The sequence below is a fragment of the Notothenia rossii genome (assembly GCF_949606895.1).
Source record: "Notothenia rossii genome assembly, chromosome: 6".
Lineage (NCBI taxonomy): Eukaryota > Metazoa > Chordata > Actinopteri > Perciformes > Nototheniidae > Notothenia > Notothenia rossii.
In genome coordinates, this window is record NC_136909.1 from 52,503,041 (window position 1) to 52,524,351 (window position 21,311).

The window sequence follows — 21,311 nt, forward strand, 5'->3', positions numbered from 1 at the left end:
CTATGGACAATCATGCGATTAATCGCGATTAAATATTTTAATTGACTGACAGCCCTAGTTAAAATGCATTAAATAAAAAGTCATGAATGAGTCCATGAGGAGAAAAGGCGTGTGGAGTTATGCAATAAATACACAACATCTAATTCCTCTGTTATGCGCGATATCGGACATTGGAGAAAGGAGGGCGGAACCTCACGTCACAGCCCCCAGAGAGGAGGAGCAAAGGGGAGATGCAACCGGGAAGAACCAACGTGTCTCAGTCTCTTTCCACCGGAACCACTGCAAGACAACAGCTGCAGCTGCTCTCCCCACCATCTTCTGTTTGTTCCATTACCGCACTACTTAATTAAATTAGCCCATTTGAACCTTTTGAGAGACTCCATTGGTCTCCTTATTTTAAGCTTCTCTCCTGGGACGCGAGAACAACGAATACATCTAACAATAAGCAAAAAACCGAATTAGGATCACTTTGATATCCGATCAGATCAGGAAATCAAATCCAAGCTTTAATGTGGATCAAATCTTCAAAACGGGTAGTTTCGACAACACAGGATTGGGATCAGTTTGATCCCAAAAAACTGGATTATCTTGATCCCACCAGAGGGGTGGATTTCCAGTCGATTACCAGAGCAAAATGTACTGTACAATTTATTTAAAAATATGTTTCAATATAAATAAGATGGCAAAGCTTGATAACTGAAATAATACACAATGTTTAGCCTTCATGGCGAATCAATTTGTGGTGGCCTATTTTGTTTTCAACTAAATGTTGATGACAAAGTATTGCTACCGTGAGTTGGCATTTTTTCGCTCAGGGCTAATTTAGACGCTTCTTGTGAGACTTTTGTTTTGTTTCGGTAAAAAAGGTTTGTATCGTCAGTTAGCTGAGTTTCTTTAAGTGGGTAATAGGTTTTTAAATGTTAAGAAGCCCTGAGACAACTTTTCGTAAACAAAAAGCCCTCGGTACCGGGAGCTGCCGGGTTTAACAGATTAATAGTCTAGTGTTTCTTGCTTGCTTTTACAAATATGCAGAACGCAAGGTTATGGTACAACGTTAGTGGATAAAATGAACGTAAATCTTCTATGCCTCTAAGTTAATAAAACATGCACAGACATGCATGCGGTAACAACATATTTGAAGAAAAGCACGCCGCCTGCCGCCATTTTAGGTTTGAAAATAGTGTTTCCCAGACCATTTTGTGAAAACTTTGCAACCCAGCTAACCTTCAATGTTTTTTCTCTTAAGGAAACTGAAGCAACTGGCAGATATATGGCTTCTTCAACCTGGTAAGCCTTGCAGCGGCGCAACTGTGGCGCTTACTACCAGTATTGTGCTAGTTACTAAAAACCAGTAACTAGTTACCATTACTAGTTACTTCATTTCAAAATTAACTCAGTTACTGTACTGATTACTTACACCCAAAAGTAACGCGTTACTTAAAAAAAGGGCTCCCATTAATGCCCTTATAGCCTTCATTTCAGTACTGTTATTGCATTGGAGAATAATACAATCTGTTCAGTGGCGGCCGGCCCATAGGGGCGCCGCCCCACCTCTTCCCACATACAAAAAAATATATTAAAAAAAATATATTAAAAAATATATATATTTAAAAAATATATATATTTTATATTTTTTATTTTTAATGAACAAGGTAAATATCATACAATTGGTATCAGTAAAATGTATAATCTACAATAAAATCTTGTTTAAAATTGTGTTACGATGTCTAAAGTCACTGATACAGCCAAACAGCAGAAACCAGCACGTTGCAAAAGTCTCAATAGTAAACTGTGCCGCCGAAACATAATTTCAGCCAATCAGCGCCGTCAAATATTTTGGTCACGAGGGCGCTCACGTTGGCGCCCAAGTTGCTTACGTGCGTTGACGTGAGTTGTTTTTTAGACTCGTGAGGAACTGGGGTAGTATCTATAGTAACGCAGTGTAGGCGGAGCCGTGACTTCATCTTCAATGAGCTCCCCTGAAAAACAACACAGCCGTTAGCTCTTAGCAATCAGAGCTCACAGTTCTTCATATCTGTTCAGAAACTAGACAAAAGTTAAACAAGTACAAACAACATACTGTCTGTGTCGTGGCGAATACAGTCACTGGTTTATTTATGTCTGTATAGGCCGTTGTTGTGAGTGTGGACGGTCGGAGCACTTACAACGTTAGCTTAGCCAAATCTCTATTAGAAAACACGCATTTTAAAAGGTTTTTTGCCTGCCGTCTGTCTGCAGACTTGTCAAAGCCTTAATTCATGGTTTTGACTATCCAGTATCAGTATGTTGTTACTTCTGCATCATTTTGAAATGTGTATTACAATTAAATCACGGTCAAATATGTTCATCTTGTTGTAGTTGTAGCCCCCTTGACAGCGATTCTCTCTCTAGTTTAGCATACTCAGCCCGACTCAGCCTGGTTGTTCCTGGCCCTAGAACCACGATTTTATGGGGCCATTACATCACCAGAAGTCCCAATTTAAGGGGTAATTTCTCCCCAAAAAATGTGTTTTACTCACGATATCAACAGCCCCACCAAAAATATTTGCCACCAGCCGCCACTGAATCTGTTGATCAAGAAATAGCAATAGAAATAGTAGAAATAGCCTGCATGTGTTCTACAACATACCGTGCAATGGCTTTATCAACTTTTCCCTGGCTAGCAGTCCCTCGGCTAAAATCCAGCCGCTGTTGCTTAGGTGGAGGTGGAGTGGCGTCGGATGAGTCTGGGTCTGTGGTCTTAGATAGGCTACTAGCTTCGTCCCAGCATGTTGTTTCAACAGATTTGAATTGCTGTTTTGGGCAGTAGATAGGATCTTTGACCCGCCAAGACACAACTTACATTTAACTAAAACGTTCTTTTCTTTGTGCTCGACAAAAGTGAAATCGTGAGAATATCTCCAGGTGGAGAAACTCGACTTGAGCTCCTCCACCGCCATGATATTCTTGTTAGTAAACACACAAACACGCCCACAGCTCGTCTCCACCATAAACTGGTCTCCGCATGTGACATGCATGTGACACAGGAAGTATCTAAGTACATTTACTCAAGTACTGTACTTAAGTACAGTTCTCATCTCTGTTCGCCTCGCTGTTGGCGCCACTCACCAACGTCTGGGAGCCGAGACTATATATAAAAACAAACAGAGTAACACACCATGTAGTAACGGTAACTGAGTTACTGAGTTTAAAAAATAACGCGTTAGAGTACTACTTACTGCCAAAAATAACGGCGTTACAGTCCCAACACTGCTTACTACATTGTTACGTCCCCAGCTCGCATAGGGTTAAAGGGAAGCAACACGAAACCAGGTGTTCTTGGTAAGAGGTTGATTTTAATAATAAACTAAAAATAAAGATGATATAACCAAAAATACAGGCTCTTAAAACCAGCTATCTGTTCACAATAACGCTACACAAAACGAAGGCCACAGATTATCACAGTCATAGCACACTATGGGCACTTAAGGCTAAAATAGTGAGGCGTCTTGCACAAGTTCGACGCCGTCACAAATCACAGAATACACACAAAACACACTTAAGCACACACCCTAACTAACCACTGTAGCAGAACTAGCACAGAGCTACACAGAACTGACACAGAACGTAAGGAGAGTACTGAGAGACGTCTGACACAGATTCAGACCTCTCCTGTCTAACTGAGATGCACACACTCTTGTAAGAGTCCCCGGAAGGTGTGGACAGGGATTAGTGAGTCGGGCCCGACCTGCTCCAATCCAGATTTTACGGTCACGCCTGCCGGAGGAGGGACAGGAAACTGGCATCCAATGGCGTCCGGGCAACGGCACATCTCATATACATATAACATACACAGCTGAAAACAATCCCAGACAGGTTAACGAGCAGACAGCAGCCGTGACACCCCCCCCCTTAAGACACAAACTCACAGTTTATAATAATAATAATTCTGAAGGACTCTAAAAGACTCGAAGGAAATCTCTACACACAATACACATAACGACCAGGGTCGTAACACCCCCCAACTAAAAATCAAACATTTCCCTCTAAAGAAAATGTTTGACCTCTCAAGGACTAACGGACTCTGAAGGACTCATAATGACTCTAAAGGACTCTGAAGGACTCATAAGGACTCATAAGGACTCTGAAGAACTAACGGACTCTGAAGGACTAACGGACTCATAAGGACTAACAAACTCATAAGGACTCATAAGGACTCTGAAGGACTAACAGACTCTGAAAGACTAACAGACTCATAAGGACTCTGAAGAACTAACGGACTCTGAAGGACTAACAGACTCTGAAGGACTCTAAGGACTCACAAACTCATAAGGACTCATAAGGACTCTGAAGGACTAAAGGACTCAAAATGTGCCTGACTGCGGCTGCTCTTTGCGTTTCAGCGACAAACAGTTGGCGATGACATGCCCAGGTTCGCGACAGTAAAACACTCTACACCACAATACGATCCGGCAAACATTTCTTAAATTCTTCTAACAGAAGCAATCCTTGCAGAGAAGCAAAATCATTCGCTTTACATGTTGTGACCCATTTATTGGACATGCTTCCCTTTTCCCTGCCGAACTCCACATATGTTTGTCAGTCTCACGGAATACCGGAACCAAAGAAATATTTCTGCTAATATCAAAGCCAACTAAATTTAAGTTAGTTTAACTGGGTGTCATATCTGCGGGTGGGGCTGGTGCGTGTGTCTGCGCATCCAGCTCAAGCTTCCTTATTTCCAGCTGAAACTGTAGCTGTGCCTGCCCGGTCCGCTCCTTAGCCTCTATCTCAAGACGTGCTATGCAGACTTTAGTCCTCACCACATCTTGAGAGCCATCACTTGCCGCGGATAGTGCATCGAATCGAGGAAGTGTACCCGGCGTCTCCCAGTGTGTACCTTCCTCATCCTGCCCTCCCGACGCGCCAGCAGCCAGGGATTCCCCGTCAAGCTCCTGTGAGAACTCTATATGGGCCATGGTACCGTCAGACACAGCCAGTTTTCATTCGCCGGACAACTTAAGGACACCCCGTTCCACCAACTGATCTATGACCTGAGCTTTAAGCTCATCTTTTACCTCATTTTTCTTTACCGTGAGACTAAAATGATCTGCGATCTGAAATAAATGGACTTTTCGACACTTGTCTATTCCTTCAAGCGAAGGACATAATTCAACTGACTCACAGCCAAATAACGCCATTTAACCTAAGCTTACAAATGTACCATCTGATTCAAATTGATCAAATTACCAACCTGATTAGAAATGACGAGCCCCCAAATATGTTACGTCCCCAGCTCGCTTAGGGTAAAAGGGAAGCAACATGAAACCAGGTGTTCTTGGTAAGAGTCACACAGGGCTATATCCAAAAGGGAGAACGAACAAGGGGGCTGAGGCTTACCAGAGAGGGAGAGGGTCAACGAATGAGTGGAGGGATCCCGCCACTCCCGCAAAAACAAGCTCCCATGTCATGCCTTTCCGGTTATTAACCGTCCCCTTGTGTGTTGTGAAGGTTTTCTGCATGTAAACGGTGTGCAGAGTCAAAACCCTTAAAGTACACCCTGTAGCGAGTAAAACTCTAACACAGAAAATAACTCCCCAAAACGCCTCGTTGGTGAAATGTCATCATCCATTTGATTCTTCCGGGTACTAAATGGGCCAATCCGTGGAACCGTTACGTTACGTCCGCGGAGCCGTTACGTTAAGCCCCCGCTGATTGGTCCAAATTGACCAATCCACACACACACTCAGTGCAGGCAGCTCTGCTGATTTCTGCTCCCTGCTGCAGGCTGACAGTTGGGATCGCGGCGAAATTCTCTCTGCAGACCCATTCTCACAGCGTTTATCAACCTATAACCCTTTTTCTTACTCAATATCAAGCCACACTTATTGTTTTTATTTCGGCTGTGACTTTGTGTGTGTTCAGGTTGAGTTTGGCTGTGTTTGGCTATGTATCGCTAAACAAGGAAATCACACCTCCACGGAGCTCAGCGCGATTCACAACTTACCGACCAATCAGAGCACACTGGGCTCACAGGGAGGGGGGGGGGGGAGCTGCAGCGAGCCGTTTAGTGGAGAAAGTGAATACTGCTGAATACACATACTATAATACAGAGTAGGCCACGCTAAACCGGCCCAACCAAAGTAGCCAAAAGCGAACTATTGAAGTAGCGTCCAGCAGCACAGGATCGGTAGGGCAGGTGATGATACTGCCGTAGGCAATGCCAAACCGGACCAGACACGATAGCCAGAAGCTATTACTTATATACTTACCATAACTAGCAATTAGCAGCACACAGGATCAGCAATACGGGTGATGACCCTGCGTCAGAAGCCCGTCTCTTTTTGGTACAGCAAAACAGCAGCGGTTCTTTAAAGCCTTAGCTTGGCCCTAGATTAACAATAAACACACAAGTATAATATTAATGTTCAGGAAAAGTATGGTGAATGGACTGAACAAATCGAGGAGAGAGTTTCATGCTCTCTACGTTACGGCTACTTGACGGGCATTGCCAGGAAGACCCTCCGCTATACAAAACAAAACGTGACTACACGTAAGTATGATAGAGAATTGTGAAACTTTACCGGAAGCCAGCTATTCTCCTACAACATACCTACGCCGGTGGCCGAAGCAAAACACGGCAAGAACGGAAGTGGGTAGGTCTGGGCACCAGCGAACAAGAGGCCGCCAGCTAGAAGCCTCTGCCCCTTTATAGGGTGCCCCCTGGCGGTGATAGGCTAAAAATAATATGCCTTACAACACTATTTACTGCTCATCCTGCTACAATCTACCCCCCCATTTTCATCGTCGCCCCGACGATGTACAAATCAAGCCCAGGTTAGCTAACCTAGGCCCAAGGTCTAAAGATGACAGACACCAAGTTAGACACCGGACAAGGAGAGTTTTCAGCCACAGGCGCCAATTCTCCCAACGCTCTCGGCGGATGATGGACATTAGGATGCTGCCCAGCGATTAACCGTGTGCAGCAAGGTGTGCGCTAGAATCAGGGCAAGTGGATGGAGGGATAGCCAAGTGAGGGGAAGGCAATTCTGGCATGGCAGCGAGAGCTACCGAAGGACCGGCCTCAATTGAGGCTTCGTCAGATGGTGGAGGCAGCCACCAAGGGGTTTCTTGGGTCACCACAGCTGATCTGGTAGGAGGATTCAGAGCTTCATTTCTTGAAACCCACAGGTCACCATCAAAGGAAAGCTCATCATCTGACTGTGGTGAGTCAGGAGGAATTGAGAGAGGGACAGGGACATCATCTGGAGAGTGTGTGCCAATCATAGCTTTCAACAAAGTGCGGTGGAGCCGTTTGGTTTTGGTCAGGTCGTTTTGGTCAGGTCGTACACCGAACCGCCGTTTGGTGCTTTCACCACTATATACCTGACAGAACTCCAAATATCCCTGATCTTATGGCGCCCTCTTGCATCACAATCTTGCAACCTAACTAACTGGCCCTCGTTCAATGGGACATCTTTGACATACATGGCACCTCTTTCTGCGCTCTGCTGCAATTTTAAACCCCTTTTGAGCTCCTTCAAAGGCAATTTGAAATTTTGCCTGATGCTCCTGAATCCACTCATGGACAGGACCACGACTGGATCAGGGACTCTACCCAACAGAAAATCAACTGGGAGCCTTGGCTCTTGTCCAAACATCAACAAGAATGGAGATTCACCAGTTGACTGATGGGAAGTAGTGTTGTACGAATACAGTAGTTGTGGCAAGCAGGAGTTCCAATCCCGTTTCCGAGACACAGTCAGAGTACGCAGCAAGTTATGAAGGGTTCGGTTAAACCGTTCACATTGACCATTGCCTGCCGGATGGTAGGGAGTAGTGCGAGATTTTTCGATGTTATAGAGGCTGCAAAGTTGTTGGATGCGAATGCTCTCAAAGTTTCGGCCTTGGTCTGAATGTATACGGGCTGGGACACCAAACTTTGAAAACCATTCTGTGACCAGAACTTGAGCCACAGTGGAGGCTCGTTGGTCACTGGTGGCAAAGGCCAAAGTGTACTTGCTAAAAAAGGTCTGGCAAAAGCAGCTGCAGAACTGCTTCAGCCCCATCAGAGCGAAAGATCTGGCGATAGAGGACCCCACTCCTCTCAACTAACCGGTCCCATTGACGGAGCAGTGCCAATGCTTGCCGGGACAACTGCTTCCTCTCATCATTGCTTGGACGCTGCCTCCTTCTCCAGAACACCAAGAGTTCCTGAAGGACGGGGTCGGCTTGCTGAAGTGCCTCCATATCAGACTGTGTATGATGAGGCAAGGCTATGACAGCTGCTTGGGTTGCCTATGCTACTGGCAAGGCTTGCTGTAAAGGCAAGGGGAGCAAGGTGCTAGGGAGCACAGCTTCAATATCTTGCACCCCTGGTGGGTGCTGACGGGACAGGGCATCAGCATTTCCATTACTTCTACCAGAGCGGTACTTAATCTCAAAGTCGAAAGACGCAAGTTGGGCTGCCCAACGTTGTTCAGTGGCTCCAAGCTTTGCTGTGGACAGGTGGCTAAGGGGATTGTTGTCAGTGAAGACAACACATTTATGACCAAGCAGATATTCCCTACATTTCTCAGTCATGGCCCACTTGAGCCCCAAGAACTCCAGCCTCATAGAGCTGTAGTTGGCAGAGTTGCGTTCAGTGGGCCTCAGACCTCTGCTGGCATAAGCTATGGGCCTGACCTTACCATCTTGCTCCTGTGATAACACAGCTCCGAGGCCACCAAAGCTTGCGTCGACCTCCAGAATGAATGGGAGGGAGAATTTGGCATAGGCAAGCACAGGTGCCGTGGTGAGCTTTGTCTTGAGAGCCTCAAAGCTCCTATGAAACTCCTCAGTCCAGTTCCCAGCAATTTCACGCTCTGATCTCCTTTTGGACTTGGTGCCTCCCAACTCAGCCACCAACGTATGTAGAGGGGCCGCCAATTTAGCAAAGCCCTCCACAAACCTACGGTAGTAACTGGCAGAACCAAGGAACGACCGCAGTCCAGAGATGGTAGTGGGGAGCTGCCAACTGGCTACCACCTCCTGTTTGCTGGGATCAGTAGAGACACCCTGGTCAGAAATCTCATGGCCCAGGTAACGCACCTCTCGCTGGAAGAAAGCACACTTTGAGAGCCTAGCCTTTAAGCCCTCATGCTGTAGCCTTCTCAGCACGACCTCCAACCTCTCAAGATGTTGATCCACGGTGGAAGATAATACCACGATGTCATCAAGGTATAAAAGCAAAGATTGGCATTGTTGGTCCCCGAAGATCCGCTGCATCAATCTTTGGAAGGTGCCAGGAGCATTGCAGAGTGAAAAGGGCATCCGATTCCACTCAAAGAGGCCAAACGGGGTGCAAAAAGCTGTGTTTGGCCGGTCTGCTTCTATAACTGGTACCTGGTTATACCCAATGGCTAAATCCATGGTGGAAAACCAGCGGGCACCGGTCAGCGCATCAAGGGACTCTTCGATTCGAGGGAGAGGAAAAGCATCTTTCCTGGTTTTGCTGTTCAGCTGCCTGTAGTCTACGCACATGCGCAGGCTGCCATCTTTCTTTTTCACTAGCATGATGGGGGATGCGTAGGGGCTGCAACTCTCTCTTATGATCTGTGACTCAAGAAGTTGATTGATGTGCTCCTTCACTACCTCGTACTCAGACGGGGGAATGCGCCTATAGCGTTACTTCACGGGGACGTCATCAAGAAGAGGGATGTCATGAGAGATCAAGGTGGTGCAACCCAAGTCCCCTTCGTGAGCAAAAAAGACAGATGTGTGCTTCGTCAAAAGAGACCGGGCACACACACACACACACACACACACACACACACACACACACACACACACACACACACACACACACACACACACACACACACACACACACACACACACACACACACACACACACACACACACACACACACACACACTCTCTCTCTCTCTCTCTCTCTCTCTCTCTCTCTCTCTCTCTCTCTCTCTCTCTCTCTCTCTCTCTCTCTCTCTCTCTCTCTCTCTCTCTCTCTCTCTCTCTCTCTCTCTCTCTCTCTCTCTCTCTCTCTCTCTCTCTCTCTCTCACACACACACACACACGCTCTCTCTCTGTTTCTCTCTCTCTCTCTCTCTCTCACACACACACACACAGTCTCTCTCACAAAAAGACACACACACAATCTCTCTCTGTCTCTCACAGACACACAAACTCTCTCTCTCTCTCTGTCTCTCACAGACACACAAACTCTCTCTCTCTCTCTCTCTCTCTCTCTCTCTCTCTCTCTCTCAAACTATTTTTTTAACATGGAAGTCAATGGGAAGAGCCTTCAAATCAGCCAATACTTTAGCTCTCCATAACTTCAGCTTACTTTCAGCTACAGAAACCATTCAACTATTAAACTATTCAGCCTTTTCAGCAATTGATGAGACATTTTCAACTTTTTCAAATATATTTCATACTTTTTGAAATATTCAGCTTTTTAAACTATTTTTTTAACATTGAAGTCAATGGGAGATGCCTTCAAATCCACTTTTCCTACACTTTGTGCCAAATGCTACTCCTTCCACATACTTTCAGCTAGACACTTCATTCCAACTTTCAAATGATCACAAGACCTTCAGCTTTTCAACATTTTTGAGATATTGAATTTAGTTTGGAGCTTGGTAGAGAGTCCTTTTTCAGATTTTAACATTAGAGTGGATGGAGCAGCTCGTTCAGTCTAGAGTGCTTTGATCTCAAAACAGAGTGCAGCAGTGCCTGAAATTCTCCCCCAAAAATATTTTAAACTTGCCATAACTCCTCAGACATATTTTTTCCTGAAAAATGTAGGAAAACCTCTCCTAGGTTGGAAAATAAAATAAAAATAAGAACAATTAATTACTGTTGAGCATTTTGAAAATGTATTTTCATGCCTCTGTGCAAGGCTTAGTCTTTCTATCTTTATAGCCACATGGTGTAAAGTAACTAAGTTCATAAACTCAACAAGTACTATACTTGGGCACAATTTTGAGATACTTGTACTTTATTTAAGTATTTCAATGTTTTGCTTCTTTGTTCTTCTAATCCACTACAGTTCAGAGGTACATGGTGTACTTCTACTCCCCTACATGTATTTAATACCTTTAGTTACTTTACAGATGTGGATGAATGATGTGAAATATAATCAAGTTAAATCAGACTTTAGTTCCACCTGGAGTAAATCCACAAGCAGTATACAAAGTATAGTACAGTATACAAAGTCATTCAAACTAGCTACACCTTTACCAGCTTTGAGAACACTTTCATGATCAATCATTATAAAACATATCATATATATTATTCTGAAATGGACCAATCTGAACAATGACTACTTTTACTGTCGCTACTTTCATTATATTTGATGAGAATACTTTTCTACTTTCACTTGAGGAACATTTTGAATGTAGGACTTTTACTGTAACAGATTATTCCTACACTCTGGTACTTCTACTTTTACTCAAGTACAAGATCTGAGTACTTCTACTTTTACTCAAGTACAAGATCTGAGTACTTCTACTTTTACTCAAGTACAAGACCTGAGTACTTCTACTTTTACTCTACAAGATCTATGTGCTTCTACTTTTACTCAAGTACAAGACCTGAGTGCTTCTACTTTTACTCAAGTACAAGATCTGAGTACTTCTACTTTTATTCTAGTACAAGATCTGAGTGCTTCTACTTTTACTCAAGTACAATATATATATATATATATATATATATATTAGGGCCGGGACTCGATTAAAAAGATTAATCTAATTAATTAGAGGTTTTGTAATTAATTAATCGAAATTAATCGCATTTTTAATCACATATAAATATTTGACCTGAGAACAGTGAGAAGATGTCAATAAAGTGTGCCGTCACACAGAGGTAATTTGAATTGCTTACCGAGGTCCAATGATCCCCAGTCAGGGCAACACATTCGGCTTTCTCTTTATCTTCCTTTTCATTGTCATAATGCTGCTGGATTCTTTTTGTCACTGTCTTTCTGCACGGCAGCTCATATGTTGTGTCAGACGATGCAATCTGTAGTACCTTTTGCAGCCCCTTATCTTCTACCACTCCAAGTGGTCTACAGTCGAGTGCAATCCAGTGAGCTGGTTATTTTTTCAGACATGGACTTAGTTATCCTGGCCCTGAAACCAGTCATCTGGTTGAGTGTTGGTTGGGTGTGGGTCATACTTGTCAACCCTCCCGATTTTCGCGGGAGACTCCCGATTTCATTGCCCTCTTCCGGTTTCCTCCCGGGGTCATATTTCTCCCGCATTTCTCCCGATTGCTGAGAAATAAGATTTACACACGACTGTTTCCACTCGGACTTTAATACAGCTACACCATTGTTTGGTTTCCATGGTAACACGTCTCTTTAGTAGCGTGCGCAACTCAAAGTCTGAGAGGATGAGGCAGATATTCACAGAAAACAGAACTGAGGTTACCTACTGTAACCCCAGCTTCTATGAGTAAATGGCGCAGCCCTCTAAGGCTATCGCTATTGGGTAATCCCCCTGCGCCCCCGCGCAGCACTGAAACACTTGTAGTCCACGCCCACCCGCAAGGTGGGCCCCACCCTCGGGCCTCCTTCCGGTATAAATAGGAAGGTGGCCCGGCAATCTGCTCCCATACAACATACCTTTTCTTCAGCTATTCGTAGAGCCAGTGGGGCCCCGCACTTAGAGGGCTGCGCCATTTACTCATAGAAGCTGGGGTTACAGTAGGTAACCTCAGTTCTATTTCGTATATGGCTTCGCCCTCTAAGGCTATCGCTATTGGGTTAAGGGCGAAGCATGATGTAGTCTGCGCCCCACTGGGTCCGCCCGGCACTAGAAGCACAGACATACCTGCTCAATAACACCCCCCTGCCTGATGTGCCATGCGTAATGGCTCATCACCGTACCTGGAACATAGCAAAACATGCCTATCTTCCCGACGGGGTGAAGGCTGGGAACAATACATACCGGCCGCTGTGAGAAAGTAGAGACGAAAGTCCCACCTCGTCCTGCGATCGTAGTGGGGGAACAGCAGCTCTCTGCGTGCAGACAGGCAGGAGAGCGCCCAGCTGGATCCCTGACGTCACTCACTCTGACCAGGCACTCCGTACAAAGTGTGTCAGAGGAAAAAGGAACATCCCTCCTATAAGAGGGGAAATGGGCCGCTCTCCGCGTGCCAAAAGGCAGGAGAGAGAGAGGCGCACAGCTGGCTCCCTGACGTCACTCACTCCGACAGGACACCCAGTACAGGGTGTGTCAGAGAGGAATGGGAGACATCCCTCAAATAAAAATGAATGAATGAACAGGGGGAAGACCAAGATGCAGCCGTGCAAATATCTTCCACTGACATTCCTCCGTGCAAAGCCGTGGAGGAGGAAATTCCTCTTGTGGAGTGCGCCTTGATGTTCTCCGGGGGCTCCACCCCAGAGGAGACATATGCCTGTGACACAGCCTCACACAGCCAGTGTGACAGCCGTTGTGCAGACAGAGGTTGCCCGATCGAGCGCTCTCTATAGTGCACGAACAGGCGCTGAGAACGGCGCCAGGCCGCCGTGCGCGCCACATAGCAGGAGAGCGCGCGCACCGGGCAGAGGAGATGAGATGTGGCTTCTTCCTCCGATTTATGAGGAGGCGGAAAAAACCCATCCAGGGTGATCACTCTTGACCTAAAAGTGCTTGTGATGACCTTTGGCATAAAGGCTGGGTTAGGCCGTAGCACAGCCGAACTGCCATCTCCTTGGATCCGGAGGCATGACGGGGCCACAGAGAGAGCGGATAAATCACTCACCCTTTTTGCTGATGTTAGAGCCAAAAGCAGTACTACTTTGGCTGATAACATTTTAAGGGGAACCTGCTCTAACGGTTCAAATGGGGCTTTGCTTAGTGCTCGTAACACCAAAGCCAGATCCCACTGAGGCGCCAGTGCGCGTGACACCGGTCTGAGTCTTCGTACCCCTTGCAGAAAGCGTTTCATCAGGGGGTGACTGAACAACGTCCCGGCTCCGAAACCCACGTGACAAGATGATATGGCAGCCGCATATACCTTGATTGTGCTTAAAGCCAAATTCCTGTCCAACAACAGCTGGAGGAATGACAACATGTGAGGCAGGGGGCACGTAGTGGGGTCCAGGCTTCTTTCTACACACCAGCGCTGGAACGCTGCCCACTTGGCTGTGTAGGTCGCTCTGGTAGACGCGGCCCTGGCGCCCTGAATGGTGCGTACAACATCTTGAGAGAGACCCAACCTCTCTAAGTGTTCCCGTTCAGGGGCCATGCCCATAGGCGCTGGCCTATCACTGGGTGACTGTAAATCGCTCCCTCCACCTGCGAGAGAGCGTCCCCGCGCCACGGAATTTCCCACGGTCTGCCTGACAGCGTACGCTGTAGGCATGGAAACCAGGAAGCGCCCTGCCATCATGCCGGGCAGCCGCATCAGGGAGAGGGCTGTCACCACGCTGCCGGGTGTGACGCGTCGAAGGAGAGCTGTCAGCGTCTCCACTCTCTGCCGTGAGAGTCGCGCTCTCATGCGGGCTGAGTTCAATTCCACACCCAGGTAAACAATACTCTGGGAGGGAAGAGGACAGCTCTTTTTCCAGTTTATCATGAAACCCAGCTTTGACAGATGCGATATGAGCTGTACCGTCTGTAAAGCCACTTCCTCCCTGGAGCGAGCCATCAGCAGCAGGTCGTCCAGGTCAAATAGTACTCTCATCCCTCCTCTGTGTAGCGGCTGCAATGCCGTCTCTACACACTTCGAAAAGGTGCGAGGAGCCAGGGAATAACCGAACGGCAGACGGTTGTACTGGTACGATATTCCCTGGAATGAAAACCGCAGGAATTTCCTGTGTTGTGGGATGATGGGTACGTGGAAGTATGCATCCTTTAGGTCTATAGAGGTGAACCAGTCTCCCTGGTGAACACACTCTAGCACCCTTTTGACCGTCAGCATGTGAAACGGCCTTTTCATTATTGCCTCGTTGAACGCTGGCAGGTCGAGGATGGGTCTCATTCCCCCGAGGATGGGTCTCATTCCCCCCGTCTTTTTCGGGATAAGAAAGTAGCGGGAGTAATATCCCTAATTTTCTTCCCCTCGGGGAACCCTGGAAATAGCCTCTTTCAACAGGAGTTCCCGTAGCTCTGCTTGGAGCGCCCGACACTGTTCCCGGGATGACAGGCGTGTCTCCTGTATCCCGTTGAACTGTGGGGGGGGGGAGGCGAACTGCAGGGTGTACCCTCTGCTGATCAGCCTGCTCATCCATCTGTCCATCAGACACACGCGCTGCCACTCCGAGAAACACTCTGAGAGCGGGCGCACATGCTCGAGATGTGTTGTGGTTGTCATGACGACGAGCCACGCCAGAGCCCTCGCCGCCGCTGCCCGTGAGGCAACCCAAGGTGGGCCTAGAGCGAAAGCGCTGTGAGGGGGCCTCCACACGCTGCGTTTCACTCCGACTCTCATCGTGAGGCGCGTACACGCTCAGAGGATGAGTAGAGGTGTGTGCAGTAATATCCACATGAGGCGTTACCACGGCGCTCATGGGCTTATTGTGACCGTGTGTAGGTGGCAGATCTCGGACAGAGGAATGCCGCGAGGTCTGCGGTTTAATAACCGAAAAGTTATAACCATCAGACCCCCGCAGCGAACCCCGCTGCCTACTAATCAACAGATTGGAGGCAGCTGGCGTAGTTACTGCGCTCTGTAACTTATTAACCGATAGATTAAAATGTGCAGGCTTTTGTAACGAACCCTGCTGGCTATTAACCGATAGGTCATAGGCAGCTGGTTCACCCAGAGTGGGGGATAGGTGAAACCAATTTGAAACTGATGACAAAAGGTTGGAAATTAAGCTTCTTTTATTTCCTTCACACTCCCCACCAAACCGTCAGGGCCGGCTCTGCTTCCTCGGCGGCTCTCGTGGAGCAGACGACGAACGGGAGTACTTTTCTTTTTTCTTTTCTGGTGGGGGGGCGGAGGCTCGGGACGGTGCCCCTGCCGCCGCCGACGGGCGAGTCTGCCGCCTCGGCTGTCTCTCTGCCTGCCGCTGTGGCCGGGTTGGCCACTGCTGCTGCTGCTGCCGCTGGTGCCGCTGCGGCTTTGCCGCAGGCTGGAGCCAGCCAACGTGCTGGCGGATATCATCCGCCTGCTCCGCTGCCGCTTTCATGGCCTCTACCATGGCCAAAAACTGGGGTCCGAACAGCCCTTCCGAGCTGATCGGAGCGTCCAGCAAGACCTTCCTGGCCGGCTCTGTAACAGCCGCCTGTTGCAGCCAGAGGTGGCGCTGGATCTGCGTCATCCACGCTTCGATCCTCGCCTGGGAGACAGCCACGGACGCGCACAGCGTGAGCGCCGCGCTGGCCGCCTTGCCGATCTCCTCCGCCTCCTCTGGAGCCACGGTGGTGGACCGCTCCACCAGCGTAACCACCGAGTTTGCCAGCAACGCGATGTTATTCGCCGCCGCAGACGCCTGAACTGCACACTGGTGCGCCCGGTCAGCCTGGCGGGCGACATACTGATCCTTGGGGGAGGCCAACACAGGGCGCCGTCCGGCGACCAAGTTGGCCTGCTTAACCCCAAAGAACGCCGTCAAGCTCTGCTCCAGAGCGGGGGTGGTTGCGAAACCCTCGTCAGTGAATCCCTCCACCTTAGTGAAGGGAACAAGGGTGGCCACCGGAGCCCTCAGGGTCCTCGGGTTCGCCGCAGCCCCCTCCTGGTACCTCCTAATGGCTGGGAAGCGCGGCCAGATCGGGTCACTCCTGCCCGTCTGAACGCGGGAAAAAACTCCGGCCATGTCATCCAGAGCTACCTTTTCCCGTCCTAGGGGAACGAGGAGAGCCTTGCAGGCTGCCGCCTTGCCGATGATCTCCGGCAGCTCCAGCATGATGCCCCCCAACGCCGGCAGTGCCGTGGCAACGGAGAAGGGGGCCGCGTGCTCGGCCGCCATACCCGTACCTTGCTCCGACCCCGTCTCCCCCGTCCGGGGGAGAGGGGGGAGGGGAGAGCCGCATGGCGAGCCATGGAGGGAAACGGGGTAGGAGTCGTCCGACTCCTGCCCACCACTCGGCTCCAGAAACAGGCTGTCGTCCCTGTGCTCCTGGACTGGCCAGTCGTCCCCCTCAGCCGCGGCAGCTAGAGCGTCCGCTCTTCGCTGCCTGTCGGCTGATGGGAGACGGGCACAATGCGAACACGCGACCTGCTGGTTGAGAGCCGCGTACGCGTGCTCTGGCCCCAGACAGGATTCGCATATCGCGTGTAGATCATAGCTCATGATGTACCCCGTTTTACATGAGGGACAATCACGGACACAATTGTTGCTCATGACTCTAATTCCTTTCCTGTGCTTCAGTACTCTGACGGTTGCTGAAGAAAAGAGGGAGCAGATTGCCGGGCCACCTTCCTATTTATACCGGAAGGAGGCCCGAGGGTGGGGCCCACCTTGCGGGTGGGCGTGGACTACAAGTGTTTCAGTGCTGCGCGGGGGCGCAGGGGGATTACCCAATAGCGATAGCCTTAGAGGGCGAAGCCATATACGAAATAGAACGAGAATCGACAACTACTCTACTCTCTGCTCACTCCTTTCCTGTAAAATGCAGGTCCAGTCCACACATATGCTCCATCAAGGACGGTGCTACAGGTCGCAAGGCAGTGCACTTACAACTACAATAAGCATGTTAATGTTAATCTAACAGCTCCGGCGATCCACGGGGCCAACCACAGCGGTCTCATCAGCTTCTTCGTTCATGTTTGACTATTGTTCACTGTGGTTTGTTGTTGTCTGAAGTCATGAACGTTAGTTGGTGCTAGGGTGACCACCTGCTAAGAAGCCCAAGGGGGGACAAGGGGTATGTTTCTGAGGGACAATGTGGGACACTGCCCGGCGCGGAAGTGGTTTACCTATTTCTAGCACATACCATCTTACATAGTACATTAATAGTGCCCTATTCCACTAGACATGTGTAATATCTGATGTATGTCCATCAATAGGCCACCAATGTGTATTTCTTTCTAAATAAAGATTCATAACATTTTGAACAATGAATTGGCAAATGCTATTTAACTTAAGCAATTTATTCACTTCAAGCAACATTCATGAGAAGGTTCCAAATGTTTTTTCAGTATAGACACAGGAGTGCGAACCCATCAACATCACAAGGTGACAACAATGCAAAAAGTTGCCAACATAAAATCCTATGCAGAACAATGACATTTTTTAACCTAAAAGGCAACTGTAACCTAAAAATGGTAAATTTGCAACCCTGTAAACAGTCCACCAATGTTCAAAATCAATCAAACTACATCTTAGAGAAATGGGATATTAACTAGTTTTCTTCAGGTTTCTTCTTGAACTTGTATTTCTTGTTGGAGCGTACAGCATTGAGGAGAGCCTTCTCTTTCACTACATAAGAGTAGAAGTCCTTGCAACTGAATGTGAAGTTGCTCTTCACCTGGATTTCTGACTTGATGAGGTTTACCGAACATCTGTTCCTTGTGTCTGTCCAGCATCCTGTCATCAGTGAAAAGACCCTCTCCACTGAAGCATTGGTGATTGGTACACTCAAGAGGAAAGAAGCTAATGCTGTCATGTTTGGTGTGTGTGTGTGTGCTTGAGTAAGGTGGCCCACTTCTCAACGACTGAAGCTTCTGACTGCACAATGGCCTGTTGGTGTGGCAGAACAACACAATACTCATCATATAGTGCATCCATGTCCAATTGCTTGCTTAGCTGCAGGACTTCTACAGCTTCACAGAGATGGGTGAAGTTGAATGGGCTCTTCTGTAGTGCCAGGCTAGCCACTTTCTTCTGGTAGTTGGAGTCTGAGAAGTCATAGCGCTGCTCCAGGTAAGTGAGAGAGGACTGGTAGAAGTTGCACATATCCTCTCTGAGCACAGCTGCCTGCCTGTCTGGAAACTCCTGGAAGATTACACCCGTCTGGGCCCCAAAGAAACCATCACTCTGTCGTTGCTGTAGCTTGGTTTTTAGGGTGAACATCATATCGTAGAGCTCACAGACAGTCCCATCTTCTCGCTCCAGCACCAGCACAGTGTCGTGGAAAATCTTCAGCGCATTGCTGAGGAAGGACAGGTAAACCTAAAAGAAGTAAGATGAGTCAATGATCACTCTTTGCATTATCATAATTTCTCTTATCCCTGTTGAATGCAATTCAAAATAATTACCTGTAATTCAAGGGGGTTGCCCTCACCATCCTGGTCATCCCTGAACAGCCGCCATAGTGACTTTGGGCACTGTTCCTCTCCCAATGAGAGAAAATAGGCCTTGATAGGAGCCCAGCAGTCATGAAGCCTCTTCACTGCAGGCCACAGGCTCAGCCATCTTGTGGGCACATGTCTAAGCAGGGACTGGTACTCTATCTCCACAAAGGTGTGAACTGACTTAAGTTCCTCAACGCGTTTGGCAGATGAGGAGAAGTGGCTAAAGGTCTTGTTGACAACATTTTCTATGTCGATATTTAGCCGATCTCCTGCGTGTTTTGCACTGTTGTGAACGATGTGGGCCACACAGTTTGCCTTCAAAATAGAACTGTTGTTCTCTTTCAGTTTCTGGAAGACAGAGTTGTATCTCCCATAATTCACACTAGCATTGTCAGCACTATACGCAGATATCATGTCTAGTCCCAGTCCGTTTTCCTCCAGCTTGGTGACTATCTGGTTGTGGATCGCGTAAGATGTTTCATCACTGTCATCATAGAAATCAATGACCTTCGTCTGTACTCCCAAGTCTGGCGTCCAGTAACGCACTGACAGTGGGAAGAGCTTGGTGGTCCCATGATTGGAGGCATCTGAAGCCACTGAGAAGAATGGCGTGTGGGCTGTGGAGACACACACAGATGGGGTGAACTTGAGAGAGATTCTCTAAAAACAGATTATTACAAAAATACAAGACACTACTTTACTGTTTTGATCATTATTGATTTTATATAAATATAATCTATACAATTATTTAGGCCTACATCTTTTCAAAAATCATAGTTGCTTTTTTTTGTGAAATCATATAAGGTACACAGAGCCTGGTTTCAAAAAGGCACGGAAGAGCCTTTAGCCTTTATGTTTGCGTTGGCTACTGATGCTATTTAATTTCATTGAAGTGAAGGAAACGTTGACTTTTAACATAGTAGAAGAATATCAATATGATTAGACATCAGTTAGCTAACGTCAGATAAATAGCTAACACAATATTACATCCATGAACATAACTTTAAATGTACCTTTAGTTGTTGCCTCTCGTTGCTCATGTAGTGGTCTTTTGAGGACTTTGAAACAATCTTCGACAGAGGCAGGGGCAAGCACATCAGTGACAATAGCTTCTGCCTTCGTCCGACCACAGGCCATCCTCTTGGCAATGTCCGAGTCCGGATAAATCGTTGGGGCTAGCTTTATGCCACAATCTCCTGCTCGATATGATGTAGCGTGTTGGACAGTGTGATACACACTCGTCACCTCTGCAGCAGTGACTTTGTCAGCTAGACAGTCGTTTTTGGGTCGGAGGAAAGCATCCATAGATTTCGATGTCTCTTTTTGTTGGACATTTTTCTTGTGTGTGTCAGTCAGTCTGTGTCGTTTGACATCGTATTCGCCTCCATGTCCGATTGAGAAGGACGTTTTGCAAATGTCACAGAAAACCCTCTCACTATCCCCCTCAACAGCCTTCAGCCACACATATTCCCTCTCCCACTCTTTCCTGTACCCACACCTTCTCTTTTTACTTACTGGTGCTTCAGACGCCATTTTCTATAGACAAGTTCACGCGACAAAACCACGGGTAGCGCGGCATAACCCTACACAAATGCACTTCATTTCCGCCGGAAGTCTTTTGCACAGCGTCTGTCGCCGCGCGTGCGGCCGTTTGCTGTCATGACGACGACGCAAAATTTGACAACCTAGTCAGCAGTTATACTGGGGGGTGGGTGTGGCAACTGTAGCGTGCTGAACTAGTCTCAAGTAATGCTAGTTTGGCTGCCAAGAGCTCAAGAAGCTAGAGCGAGCAATTCTTTTTTGAGCAAGCATTGATTATGCGTGACATGGTCTCAATTTGCGGGACGCATGAATTGGGGTTCAAACGCTGTGCGTGCACGCGCTACGCGGGACGGGTGGTCACCCTAGTTGGTGCTCCAGTATAATCGGTATGCCTGAAACTCATCCAGTGAGAAACGTTCCGCAGGGCAAAAATAAGTGCGATTAAAATGCGTTAATTTTTTTAACGCGTTAATGTTTGTGTAATTAATTAATCTTAATTAACGCGTTAAAGTCGCGGCCCTAATATATATATATATACTTATACCACCTCTGTTTATAGCCTATGAAAAAAACTATTAGAAATAGAAGGCTAAAGCTA

The 21,311-nt window shown here is 47.5% G+C and overlaps 1 protein-coding gene across 1 annotated transcript; it reads right to left on the reverse strand.

Annotated features, from left to right (window-relative positions):
- Positions 1–17,512: 17,512 nt before the first annotated feature.
- On the reverse strand, positions 17,513–21,076 carry LOC307043529 (uncharacterized protein). Its single transcript, XM_079688029.1, has 3 exons — positions 20,185–21,076; positions 19,136–19,788; positions 17,513–19,049 (listed from the first exon to the last, which is right to left on the reverse strand). The coding sequence occupies exons 1-3, from the start codon at positions 20,702–20,704 to the stop codon at positions 18,540–18,542; spliced, it is 1,683 nt and encodes a 560-aa protein (XP_079544155.1). The 5' UTR covers positions 20,705–21,076; the 3' UTR covers positions 17,513–18,539.
- Positions 21,077–21,311: the final 235 nt, after the last annotated feature.

Bases quoted from the DNA above. Each gene is read 5' to 3' on its own strand.
- LOC307043529 (XM_079688029.1), bottom strand. From the start codon at position 20,704: ATGGCGTCTGAAGCACCAGTAAGTAAAAAGAGAAGGTGTGGGTACAGG. The intron at 19,789-20,184 runs GTACATTTAAAG...GTGTCTCCACAG, and splicing joins ACGAGAGGCAACAACTAAAG to CCCACACGCCATTCTTCTCA. The intron at 19,050-19,135 runs GTAATTATTTTG...TACTTCTTTTAG, and splicing joins GCAACCCCCTTGAATTACAG to GTTTACCTGTCCTTCCTCAG.